Source organism: Lactuca virosa, chromosome 5, assembly GCF_052849685.1.
Source record: "Lactuca virosa cultivar CGN04683 chromosome 5, Lactuca_virosa_CGN04683_v6, whole genome shotgun sequence".
Taxonomy (NCBI): domain Eukaryota; kingdom Viridiplantae; phylum Streptophyta; class Magnoliopsida; order Asterales; family Asteraceae; genus Lactuca; species Lactuca virosa.
This window is the reverse complement of record NC_136430.1, coordinates 12,261,381-12,274,798: the sequence shown is the minus strand read 5'-3', so window position 1 is coordinate 12,274,798 and position 13,418 is coordinate 12,261,381. Positions and strand designations below refer to the sequence as shown.

Here is a 13,418-nt window from a genome sequence, read left to right as displayed (position 1 = left end):
TGTTCTTTCTTTCCCTATGCAGTTACCTTGATTTCTGGACTTCAGTATCCAATCCGTTTTGGAGAAAGGCCAAGAGTAAAACTCAAAATCCAAAATATGAAAAATAAAAGTTAACAAATAAGCTCCATGATTACATTGAACAATTGTGTAAAACACATATAATCCAGGAATTGTTTTCGACAATATTGATCTTCAGTAAAAACATAGATTGTAGGTTAATTGACTTGTCATGTGAGAATACGGAAATTGCACCACATATATACGAGCAATAAAGCAAGAAAAAACAAATTTGAAATCAAACAATTCAATTTCATAGAGACATACTAACAAATGGTTGGTGTGCGAATCATATCTTTTTTTTCAGTTCACTGCCACCAATGTCACTCTTTATTATCTCATTCTTGGTCTTGGAACCTAAAAACACATGAAAGATAAAAACTCACAATCAAATCCTCAATGTAAAGAATAAATGATTGGTTGATAAAATAAAAATTCGCATTATAACACAAGATATCATAAGAAGACAATTAACATAAACTTTAAATAAAAAGTGACCTAAGTTCTCCAATATACCTGACCTAATTAATAAAAAACCCAATTCATTATTGGATTATACCTGACTAGAGAATCAATAAACCTAATAGGAGAAACAATGAATTTCATCATAATAATTTCTCCAATGAAAACGCTCTCAAAACATGGTGGTTTCATCTCCAATAATGACCACAATTAAAACTACCAACCATTTATAACGACGTATTAAGAAAATAAAGAGATTATGTTCCTATAAACACAATAATGTATCATGTAATAGTATTAGAAAAACCTATAGAGATGATGCAAATAGTAATACAGAAGCAGTTTGTATTTGTGACTCTTTTTCTTCAACTCAATCGGCCATTCCTCAGGAGTCAGGATTACTCCCACTTGTGTCACTTTAGACTATATGAAGAACACATTCTTATAATATCCTTCCCTCACAAACCTGAGCACACAAAAAAATGTCAAGTTGTCAAAATTATAATAAATGAATCTTAAATCTATGTCAAAATACGAATATTGAATCTGGGAAGGAGGGAACCTATTTCTTCTGTACATATTTATTGGATTTTGATGTTGCTATTTCAATTAAGATGAGACGATAGGCCATGAATGAGGAGAGAATATACTTATAGGCAATCGAGAAACAGAGAAGAGAAACATGATTGATGATTTCTTCATGGACATTTTATCTATAACTTATAGGCAGAATTCAAATTTAAGAATTAAAATTGACAGAGATTTAAGGATTCGTATTAATATCAAAACCCTACATATATGGAAAGGGGCGAGATTTAAGGGACGAATCATTATCAACTTACCAAAAAACAACAAATTAGTTTGTTGATCCACCGGGAGTAAATTTTTGAAGCCTCTTATTCCCTTCTTCACTCGATAATCCTTGCCTGTGCATTTTAGTATTTCGAAAACCTCTTAATAGGAACAATCTCCGGCATTAATCAACACATTGTAGATCATCAGATCAATCAATAGGCATGCAAAACGTAACAAATAATCGATTTCAAGTGAAAGCGTCATCGATTTGTAAACATGATAAGGATGTTTTGTGTGTCTCTGGTCTTGATTTTGAGTAAGGAGCATTGTTAGGGCTTTGAAATTAGACCAAAGTAAAATGAAGTAGAAATGATGAATACAGAAAGACCCAACAACATTGGATCGAACCACAACCAACAAAACTACATGCGAATAATAAAGTAGAAAACACATACGATTTCGAAAAACCTATGATTTTGGAAAGCATTCATCAAATCAACGTTTGATTTTTAGCCTAATCAGATCGAATTTGAAATGGAGAGTGTAAATGTGCTCAAAATAACATCTTATATTTAGCAACAGATAGACTTTACGGTTGGCACTTTAATGAATATAATGAGATGACATTTAAATGAAAATAAAAAACACAAGAAAATGACATGCGGAAAATATAGTAATTCAAAATTATTAGAAAAAGACACATGACAGATTGAAGGAGAACATGCCATGTGACAAAAAGATCCTTATTTATTAGGGAAGATTAACATAATATATATAAAAAGTAAAAAAGAATGGAGTTTGGTGAGATGTGATTTCACATCGAATTTAAATACATTAAATACTTGTGAAATGTTGACAAGTGGTAAACGTGGTAATGGTGGTTGGGTTATTAAAGACCACCTTTATTAGTTATTACCATTTTGGAACTACAAATTTTGCAGCCTCCACAGTAACAGTAACCTAACCATCAATATTCGAGTATAAGGAAATACAACCCTCAAATCATATTGTACAAGTCATTACAGAACATACATAAGTTCAGCTCTCAAAGCTCAATGCAGTAGATACAAATACAACATACAAGCGTCACATATACCCTTATAAAAGTACAACCCTCAATGCAGTTGGTAGAACTTACAATCGCCATATTAGTGCTCTTATAGCTCATCATAAAATCACTCAACACTCGATATAGTGGGCATAGTGCTGTGGTAGCTCGGGGAAAGGGCCTTTCCGCCACTTGGAATCCATTATCGATTTCTTGCACTTTTTACCAACCTCAGATCATGATTCTTTGGCCCTAAAGAAAACCCTACAAATTCCCCAATTTTTAGATTCATTCATCCATTCTGCTTCCAAACAGATTCATAAACGAAAACCTTCTGTTCTTTCTTTCACTCATTCGCCAAGGTCACAACACCAAAGTTTGATCATTTTCCTGCACTGTTAACCAACCTTAAATCATGATTCTTTAGTCCAAAGAAAACCCTAAATTTCCCAGTTTTTTCTTTATTCATTCACAATTTGATCTTGCAGACAGTTTCATCCCAAAAGAAAGTTGTTTTTTTGTACCCGTTTAACTTCATCTTCTTAAAGTGAAAAGTCAGAATCTTGATCATATTCTCAGTTTATTGTTGCAAATTGGAAGTGGGTTTTTCTTGGATTTAAAATGATGATTCTTGGTGAAAATGTGAATACCCTTAAAGTTATAGATTCCTCGTTAAGGTTGTTTGTGGTTCCTCTAAGTCTTGGTTCCATGTGGTTGACTTTGACCAATCATCAAAATAACGAAATGTATGGCAAAATAGAGTTCAGTAATCTCAAGGGTCTCAAGTAATTATCCATCTCTATGACATGTTTCAAATGACACCCATCAAGATTCTTGAAATATTTTGTTTATTTAATGAGATTTTGTGTTTTTTTGACAGATTCTTGGTCAGCATTAGTGCAATTTCTGCTGGGTATGCTGTGGTTGCTGTTATTTCTTCATGGGTCAAGAACTTGATGAACAAAGCTTGGATCTTTTTTGTTTGCGATCAGGTTATATCTACTTTTAGTCTTTTATTTAAAATTTTGAATTATCCAATCGAGTTTGTCCAAGTGGTTAAAAGTTATCTAATAGAAGTAATAGAAGTTCTAGATCAATATATTTTATTCATAAAAGGTAAAATCGGTCAAATTAAAGGAAAAGTTATCGAATTTAAAAAACAAGTTAAAGGTTTACGACTTTACGTTTAGATGTCTACAACATTCTATATTGTTTTATACAAGACGTGGAAAAGTAATCTTTGGTACGAAAAAAAACAGAAAAAAGATAACAAGCTACCAACCAAGTTTTAATTGATTTAAAATTTTACTCATTTTTATTAATAGAAACATTCATCTTGCTTCATAAAAAATAGGCAAATTCTTTCAATCTTTTATAGATTTTTATGAATCAACGATGATATAGGTGGTGGCATATTTGATGGTGGCAAGTGGTGGTAGCTTTGGGGAGATAGTGTATTTGGCATACAATGGCAACCCAAAGGTGACATGGAGTGAAGCATGTTCTTCATATGGAAGATTTTGTGGGAGATTAAATCTCATTTTGGCTCTTCATCTTATTGCTTTGCTTTGTTTCTTTCTGCTTTCTTTGATTTCGGCTTTTAGGGTTTTCACAAGATTTGAACCTCCTCTTTCTTCCAAAGAAGTTGAAGGTGAAAGGATCTAGATTTGTGCATTGATGGGTTGTAGAGTTTTTCCTTTATTTTGGTCACTATGGTGTTTGACTTTTGACCAACCAGGTTTTCCTTATTGTGGTCTTATTCTTGTAAAGATAAGGGGGTGTTTTGGCTTAGCTTCTCACAATCTTTTTGGAAAAGTTACAAAAAGTCAGGATTTCCTGACTTTTCCAAAAAGTTCATTTTCCTTGTATAAAAACTCCAAAAGTAGCTTTTAAAATTAGTTTTGCCAAACATCTTTTGTTTTTTTTCTTTTCCAAAAAGGACTTTTGGACTGTGAAAAGCTAAGCCAAACACCCCTAAGTCGACGATTATAAGGTTTAGATTTGTATGGTGGTGTGTCTCACATGTTTATCATGTTATGATTGACGATATAAAAATTTTAAAGCCTTTTACAAAATAGTCAATTTTGTTTTGAATGCACTGTATTTACTATTTGTTTGTAGTTGTTGGTGGACATTTTTTTTAAAAAAAAATTTAGATCCAAAAACTGGAGTAACATATACAAATTAAAAAAAAATGAAAAGTAAAATGTTACAAATGTATAAAATGTAACTGTTACAGATAAATAGAATGAAAGTAAAATGATATGATTGATATTAAAGGGATGTCATTTTACCTGATTAACGATATTCTTATGATAGGTAGGAAGCAAAATGTAAGTAAGTTGCTATTATAGGTAAAAAAATAAAGTAGGTTGTTATTCTCTGAAATTTGGACATTCCGCATAAATTTGCATTTGCTCCTCCTACCATTCTGAGAGTTTGGGGATCATCTGTTTTCGATGATGTATGTGCTAGTAACTAAACAATAAAGACTAATCTTTTTTAATATCTTTATAATTAAGTTACTTATGAATTATATTTATTAATTACTATTATAGAATAATAAGAAAAGTGGGTAAAAGCTATTTAAGATCATCTCTTATTTATTTGCGTCCCATAGTCTGTCCACTTTCATATCATTCACTTCAAGAGAGTACATCAATGATGTTTGAATTTTGAATGGATAATATTAGGGTCCTCCTATTCGCACGATTAAATTCGTGTATAAGTCATTATTAGAGTATTGATTTGATTACTGCATAAACAGTCCCATCATTTTTGTCACTTCACATGATTTCAATTGTTTTTATGTCTTTTCTAATTTAATCCCTTTCACTTAGATATAAATTACAAAACACACCCTTTTTGTTCTTTCGAATTCCAATAATTTCATTATTATCTATTTCAAATATATAGATGAAAACTTAATCTTAATAATTATAAGGTTTGCAATTTCATTATTATTATATATGCTAGTATTGGTTTATTTTCTTAAAAGTATATATAGATCTGAAAAAACTATACGATTAGTCTTATAAATATTTTCAAAATAATATCAATTAAAATGTTAAGGCTCTATATTTGATTTTTAGTATTACTATGTATTCTAACCATTTTCCGTAAATTTATTTTTCATCAAAATGTAATATATTTTATTATTTTCAAAATTCCTATTATTAATGACCGACCAATTTATAACTTTTCTAACCCATTGCTAACAACATTTATTTAAGTAAAATTAAGTAAATTAATCATAATTTAATGTGTATTAAAAAACCTAAAAAATAACAAAAGAACCGCTATTAACTCATTCTAGCAACATCTATTCAATTTAATAAATTAAAAATGGCAACTGACATATATCATTTCAATTATCGTGTCAAATTGTGTGTCAACCAATCTATCGACAAAATGTAATATTACAATTTAATACCTCCAGTTTATATTGTAGTTTTAGAAAAGACCTTAGATTTTTTTAATTTATATCTTAAACCTTTGAAACTTTATTAATTTTGAAAACTAACAAATAGAAACATATTATTTAATCATAAAAGTTGTATAATTAAAATGATCTCATGAATACATTTACAAGAAGAGTAATAATGAATATTATTAAATATTATTAAATATTAATAAAAAAATTAATTTGTCAAATAAGAAATATAAACTATGAAACATTAACAAAAATAGAAGGGATAAAAATGAAAATTTGGTTTCAATTTCTTTTAGACAATTGATATTTCTTATTTGTTAAACTAAAGCGACTTGCAATATCATTTTGAAAAAAAACTTTCATTAAAAGCAAACATACAATATTTGTTATAAATATAGATTTTATTAAATGGCAATTTGGGAAGAATGGATGGGTGACACATATTATGAGGTATTTGTACTTAACATTTCTTATTTTTTATTGTATTTTTGTTAAATGTATGTTTTTCTCTGTGTTATGTTTAGAGAGACGATATTTATCCAATGGAGACAAATGAAGTAGATGAAATAATAGCTTGAATGTATGTAACTATTTTTTCGAAGACAGATCGTCATTCGAAACGGATATCCATCCAATGTACACAAATGAAGCAGAAGAACTGATTTATGAACTATTATTATCGTCAAATGTTGATAAGGGTTCTATTATAATGTATTAGTAACTTGTCAATTATTTTTAAGCCATACAACTGTTATACCCCCGGCCGAGGCGGCGGAATATAAGGTTTGATTTGAAAATCAAATATAAATGTAAGGATATTTAATGAAAATAATATATTTTATTATTTTCAAAATTCATATTGATCGACCAATTTATAACTTTATTAAAATAATATGTGTGCCGATAAAATGTATTAATATGTGTGCCGATAAAATGTATTAATATGTGTGCCGATAAAATAATCATTTTATCGATAAAATGTAATATTACAATTTTATACCTTCGGTTTACATTGTAGTTTTAGAAAAGACCCTAGATTTTATCAATTTAAATCTTAAACCCTTAAAACTTTATTAATTTTGAAAACTAACAAATAGAAACATATTACTTATTCATAAAAGTTGTTTAATTAAAATGATCTCATGAATACATTTACAAGAAGAGTAATAATGAATTTTATTAAATATTAATAGAAAAAAATTAATTTGTTAAATAAGAAATATAAACTATGAAACATTAACAAAAATAGAAGAGATAAAAATGAAAATTTGGTTACAATTTCTTTCTATATATAGAGGATTGGTATTTCTTATATGGTAAACTGAAAGTGACTTGCTGAAAGTAACTTTCCTTAAAAGCAAACATATGATATTTGTTATAAATATAGATTTTATTAAATGACAAGTTGGGAAGAATGGATGGGTGACACATATTATGAGGTATTTGTACTTAACCTTTCTTATTATTACTATTATTATTATTATTATTATTATTATATGTTTTTCTCTTTGTTATGTTTAGAGAGATGATATTCATCCAATGGAGACAAATGAAGTAGATGAAAATAATAGCTTCAATGAAAGTAACTATTTTTTCGACGACACATCACCATTCGAAACGGATATTCATCCAATGGACACAAATGAAGCAGATGAAAATGAAAGTTTGAACGAAAGTCGTTATTTCTTCGATGACACATCACCCTTCAAAACAAATAAGATATAAATTCATTAGTATGTTGTTAGTGTAATGTAAGCATCAAGTGGATTTGTTGGCTACTGATAATAATATAATTGTCAGGTGTTCAATTCTCGTCAAGAATTGATGGATTGGGTGCAAAATATGGCAAATACTTTAGGTTATGTCATCGTCATAAAAAATTCTAAACGTAACTTTAATGTTGTATTTCAATGTGACCGTGGAGGTACATACAAAAGTACACAAATCTCCAAAAAAAAAACAGGGACAAAAAAAATTAATTGTCCATTTAGCCTACAGGGTAAATATTCGTCAGTAGATAATTCTTGGAAGATAAAAATGATATGTGAATTTCATAACCATGAGCCGTCATTATATTTAGAAGATCATCCTTATCCACGACGGCTAACTGAATATGAAGGTCGAATAGTGAAAGATTTGTTGAAAAAAAATGTCAAACCAAAAGATATATTATCTGCACTAAAAAACCTAAATCCGAAAAATATATCTACTCTCAAAACTATCTACAATGCAGACGAAAAACTTCGACGTAGGGAGAGAGAAGGTAAAACTCAAATGCAAGGTGTTATGGAATTTCTAGATCAAAATGGATATGTTTATTATAGTCGTGCAAATGTTTTGACAAATAAGTTAGAAGAATTATTCTTTGCTCATCCAAGATCATTAGAAATATGGCGTGCATTTCCACATGTCTTATTAATGGATGCAACATATAAGACAAACAAGTACGGGATGCCTCTATTGGAGATTGTTGGTGTAACTCCAACAAATATGACATTTTCCATTGCATTTGTGTACATGCATGAAGAAAAACAGTCCAACTATGTTTGGGCTTTAGACTGTCTAAAATCGGTAATGGAAGGATGTATATTGCCGCGTGTTATTGTGACTGATAGAGAAATGGCTCTCATGAACGCATACACTATTATATTTCCAGATGCTAAAGGATTACTTTGCAGATGGCATATAAATAACAATATCATGAAGAAATGCAAATCATGTTGGGATGTTCTTTATACGTCATGGACGAGGTTGGTTAACTCTTAAACAAAGGAAGCATACAACAAGAATTTGGCACAAGTTGAAAAAATTACGAACAATTATCCAGGTATTTTTAAATATACATTATAATATGTTATAATTCATTACATCAACTGAAATTTTTTATGTATTTCAGATGCATTTTCTTATCTAAACAAAACATGGTTGACACCACACAAAGAAAAGTTTGTGTCTGCATGGACCGATAAGTTTCTTAACTTTGGCAACCACACAACTAATAGAGCTGAAAGTCAACATGCCAAGTTAAAAAGATATGTCGAAACATCACGATCAGATATCGCCAAATCATTGAAGCGTATTGCTGATGTTGTTGAGTCACAATACACAGGTATAAAAGCGAGTCGTGCGCATAACAAAATTTTGATTGTACATCGGTACTACGAAATACCACATCTAAAACCATTGTGTCGTTTCGTTTCAATTTATGCACTTGATATCATTTTCAAAGAATATGAGCGGTCCAAAGAATTTGGATTTGTTTATGAAAATTGTGGATGTCAAGTACGTACAAGTTATGGGCTGCCATGTGCGCATGAACAAGCTATATTTGTTAAAAAAGGTAATTGTGTACCGCTTCATTCAGTAGATAAGTTTTGGAAGAAACTTGATTTATTAGAATGCAAATCGTTAGAAGATGACAATTTGGGTTGTGCAGTTGAGGTAAATATGTTTAATGCTCATTACGAAAAACAATCAAGACCTGTTAAGTTAAGTTTAGCAAGGAAGTTACTAAACTTAATCACGCCGTCAACAACTTCAGTTTCTGAACCTGCTACTCACAAAAATACTCGTGGGCGCCCCTCCTTAAAGAAGAAACTTTTCAAGAAAACCCATATCGATTTAAACCAGGACCCACCAACTCAAGATCCACCACCTCAAGATCAACTGACTCAAGCGCCACCAACTCAATATCCGTCTCGACGTAGCATTTTTACTTATACGCCTGATTATATGCGGTCTAATTTGTTTGATCTAAACCAGGAACCGGATAGGCACAGTACATACTCGTTCCGAGAACCTCCAATGTTCAACTCAACTTTTAATCAGGAACAATCGATGCATAGCTCGTACTTCAACCAAGAACAAGTAATGTATAATTCAGATCCACTTATGAATGAAATTCCGTATGAATTTCATCCATATGTCACAAACATACAAAACGTGAGGGGAGATGGAAATTGTGGATTTCGTGCAATAGCTGCGTGTCTCGGTTATAGTGAAGATAATTGGCGTCAAATCCGCTTAGATTTACAGAATGAGTTGTTAGCACACCCAGCTGAGTACGCACAGATTTTTGATTACGATTTAAACACCATACATCACTCATTGAATTTCAATGGATCACATTTCGCACCAAAAGATCGTTGGTTGATTATGTCGGTCACTAGCTTTCTCATTGCTAACAAGTATAATGTAATAGTTATTTTTCTAAGCAAAGATAGTCCATCAACATGTTTTCCACTATGGCTTGGTACCCAAGACATCTCAATTCATAGAGTTGTTGTTATTGCTCTTGTTAGAGGTGATCATTATGTGAAGGTTGATTTACATGGAGCATATCCAATGCCTACTATTTTACTACTTTGGCGTCACAACAGATCATCACGGTCTGCTGGATGGGAAACTGTTTATGCTACTCGCCTGAATTCCTACATTTCTCCATTTGCAACACACAGTAATTGTAACAATTCTACAGTTATAATATCTGATAATTAATAAAATCAAATTTATGTTTTGTTGTTTATAATTATTAAGATCTCTATAAATTAAAAAAAAAATTGTTTTTTTTAATTTAGCAAACTTATATATGTGCGATTCTGATGTTTCTAAAAAAAGATTAAATATTTTGAAGTACAATCTAGAAACTAATCACAGTCTACAATATATATATATATATATATATATATATATATATATATAAAAGTTTTAAAAAGTGTAAGGTTTGATTTGAAAATAAATACAAGTATAAGGTATTGAATTGAAAACTTACATCTTCTTTAATTTTTAACAACAGCCGATGCAAATTCAATTTAATATTATTAAAAATAGTCAAATTTGTTAAGTGATGTATATCAAATCAATCGTGTCTTCGTGCATTTGGAATTCAATTCGTGGGTTTAGAATTACCCATAACATTATTGCAGCAAAAAGAATAGAATGCCAAATGGGACCCAAGATTTGGACAGATGTAAGTGGTATAATATGAGATATGGACCTCAAGGGGGAAGGTGTTGATTGGGATCATATAAGAAGTTGATTCTGTAAGCATGCCAAATGGACAACATCTCAATGTGGCCATATAAAATTTTGGCAATTGATTTCAGAACATCAGGAGAACAATGCATTTTTTTTTATCAACACATGCTTTTTCAGGTAGCTAAAAGTGAAATATGATAGAAAACTAATGAAGATAATCTCTCATGTGTGGTGAATTGTAGTTCTTATTAGAGACAACAAACCATTTTCTCCATATCTAAATATTTATCCTGATTATGTAATGTTTTAGAACCGAGGAAGCATATTATAGTGATGATGATGATGATAGTATCAAGTAACAGCCGTTAATAGACCACGCAACAAACAGACGCAGTGGAAAGGGAAGGATGCGAACCTATGACATCGCAAGTAGAGTAACGGATTATCTACATCAGAGTAAGCAATCATATCAGATTCAGAACGATTAAGTTCTAGCTAAAAAGAAATGACCGTGCTGATCAAATCTTTCACTTCTCACCTTTGAGTAAATTTTTCTAATCAACGCTAAAAAAAACAAATACGTCAACGAAAAGTGGAAGAAATTTAGGGTTTTCAAATACTGCTTACTCTGCAGGCAACGGTAGAGTTGACTGGTGATGAATGTAGATGGTTCGACCCCATTGTCACCATCGAAAACGCCGATGTAAGTCGAATATGGCAAAATTAACACTATTCTTTGGTTTTCCAGCAATCAATTGGCCTCAACAACTGCAACGGAATATTCACGGGCGCCGATAGTGATGAGATAGAGATGATTATCGTACGGAGGAAATGGGGATATGCGCCTGTGCGTGCCTGTGCCATCGTCCGGTGTTTTTAGCATTTCTTCATCGGAATATAGAAAGACGTAGAGACAGACATATATATAGAGAGAGAGAGAGAGATAGGAGAGCAGCGGCAGTTCGTCGCTACCATCTCCATCTCAGGGAATCGCCGGATGCGTGGCAGGCATCTATGTTCTTTGTATCGTTTCCGTCTTTTGGATTTCGTCACTTCAAAATGGGTCTGCAATTTCCGTATCAGGTTATTATAATCTCAGAGAGAGGGGAGAAGGTGGAAGCAGGCGGAGCACGGAAGTGGTAATGGAGAAAGAATCAGTCGTTTTGTGCAGGCCAAATGGAATGCTTATTGAATCTGTGCTGTTGGAGTAGAAGTACAAGTGTGGACATAGGTGGACTAAGGCCCAAGGGGCTCTTGTTAGACTACCTCGTAACCAACCCAACCCAACCCAACCCAATCCAATCCAACCCAGTTTTTCTAATAAAAAACTAATTTCTTTTTTTTCTAACTATATAATCCAATCCAATCTAATTTTTTACACCAACAACACAATCCAAATTCATTTTTATTTAAAAATATAACTTAACTTTATTTTTCTTTTACTAAAAACTATTAGAAATATTAAAAATAAATATTTTATTTTGAAACAAATAAATTATTTATTTTAAACATAAAATTAAATAAAAATAGATAAAGAAAATATTTTACATTCATGAAACAGATTTAATAAAATAGATAAAATAAGTTACAAATACAGAAGATGCAAACTACTAAATTATTTTTCAGTGCTAAATTTTTTCCATATATGCTCAATCAAATCGTTTTTTAGAGCGTTATGAGCTTCTCTATTGCGAACTTGTGCCATGTTGGTCATATAACTGGATAGATCTTCAATTCGTTGAGTAGAGTATTCAAAAGATTCTTTGTCTTTTGTAGTTATAAATTCTGATGGATCATAATAATGAAGGTATGTGTGTCGTTCATCCTCAACTATCATATTATGAATAATGATACATGCAATCATAATTTTCCCCATCATGAAGAAATGTAAAACGAGCTTGTAAAACTCCAAATGCCCGTTCAACATCTTTTCTAGCAGCCTCTTGATGTTCAGCGAACAACTTGTGTTTTCGAAGTTGTGGAGAACTTATTGACTTGACAAAGGCAGCCCGTGAAGGATATATGCCATAAGTGAGATAATAAGCCATATTATTTTCTCGATCATTCACAGTGTAACTCACCTTTGGTGCTCGACCTGCCAAGACATCATCAAAATTAGGAGATCTTTGGAGGACGTTAATGTCATTGCACGAACCTGGTGTTCCGAAGAATGCATGCCATATCCATAAGTCATATGATGCAACAACTTCCAAAATGATTGTTGTCTTACCGCTTCTACATGCATATTGTCTAGCCCAAGCGGTGGGGCAGTTTTTCCATTCCCGGTGCATGCAATCAATACTGCCTACCATACCTGGAAATCCATGTTCTTCTCCAACATGGAGCAGTCGTGCCAAATCATCTTGATTGGGACTTCTAAGGTACTCTTCACGAAAGCATGAAATGACACCTTCCACAAACTTTACAAGTGTAACGCCCGGTTCCCGGTACGTATTTTTTTTATTAAAAGTTTTGCACATTTATACAGGGACTCGACGAGTTGGTGGCCCAACTCGTCGAGTAGATGCGAAGGATTGGACGTGGGTGGAAGAATCTACTCGCCGAGTCGGAAGCCCCGACTCGACGAGTAGACCTGTCTGGATGAAACCCTAAAATATAGGGTTTGCACCCATTTTAAACACTTTA

The 13,418-nt window shown here is 31.8% G+C and overlaps 2 protein-coding genes and 1 long non-coding RNA gene across 3 annotated transcripts; 1 reads left to right on the top strand and 2 right to left on the bottom strand.

Moving 5' to 3' along the window:
- Window positions 1-2,360: 2,360 nt before the first annotated feature.
- LOC145110895 (CASP-like protein 2D1) lies at window positions 2,361-4,439 on the top strand. Its single transcript, XM_079047207.1, has 3 exons — window positions 2,361-3,147; window positions 3,243-3,354; window positions 3,767-4,439. Exons 1-3 carry the CDS (start codon window positions 2,984-2,986, stop codon window positions 4,025-4,027), a joined length of 537 nt encoding a protein of 178 aa, XP_078903333.1. The 5' UTR covers window positions 2,361-2,983; the 3' UTR covers window positions 4,028-4,439.
- Window positions 4,440-11,121: 6,682 nt separating this feature from the next.
- Window positions 11,122-11,945, bottom strand: LOC145116594 (uncharacterized). The gene is made up of 2 exons (XR_013712201.1): window positions 11,400-11,945; window positions 11,122-11,218 (listed from the first exon to the last, which is right to left on the bottom strand). It is a non-coding gene; the product is annotated as an uncharacterized LOC145116594 (long non-coding RNA).
- A 665-nt stretch (window positions 11,946-12,610) lies between these two features.
- On the bottom strand, window positions 12,611-13,084 carry LOC145110995 (uncharacterized). The gene has a single exon (XM_079047300.1). It carries the CDS (start codon window positions 13,082-13,084, stop codon window positions 12,611-12,613), a length of 474 nt encoding a protein of 157 aa, XP_078903426.1.
- Between the last annotated feature and the right edge of the window lie 334 nt (window positions 13,085-13,418).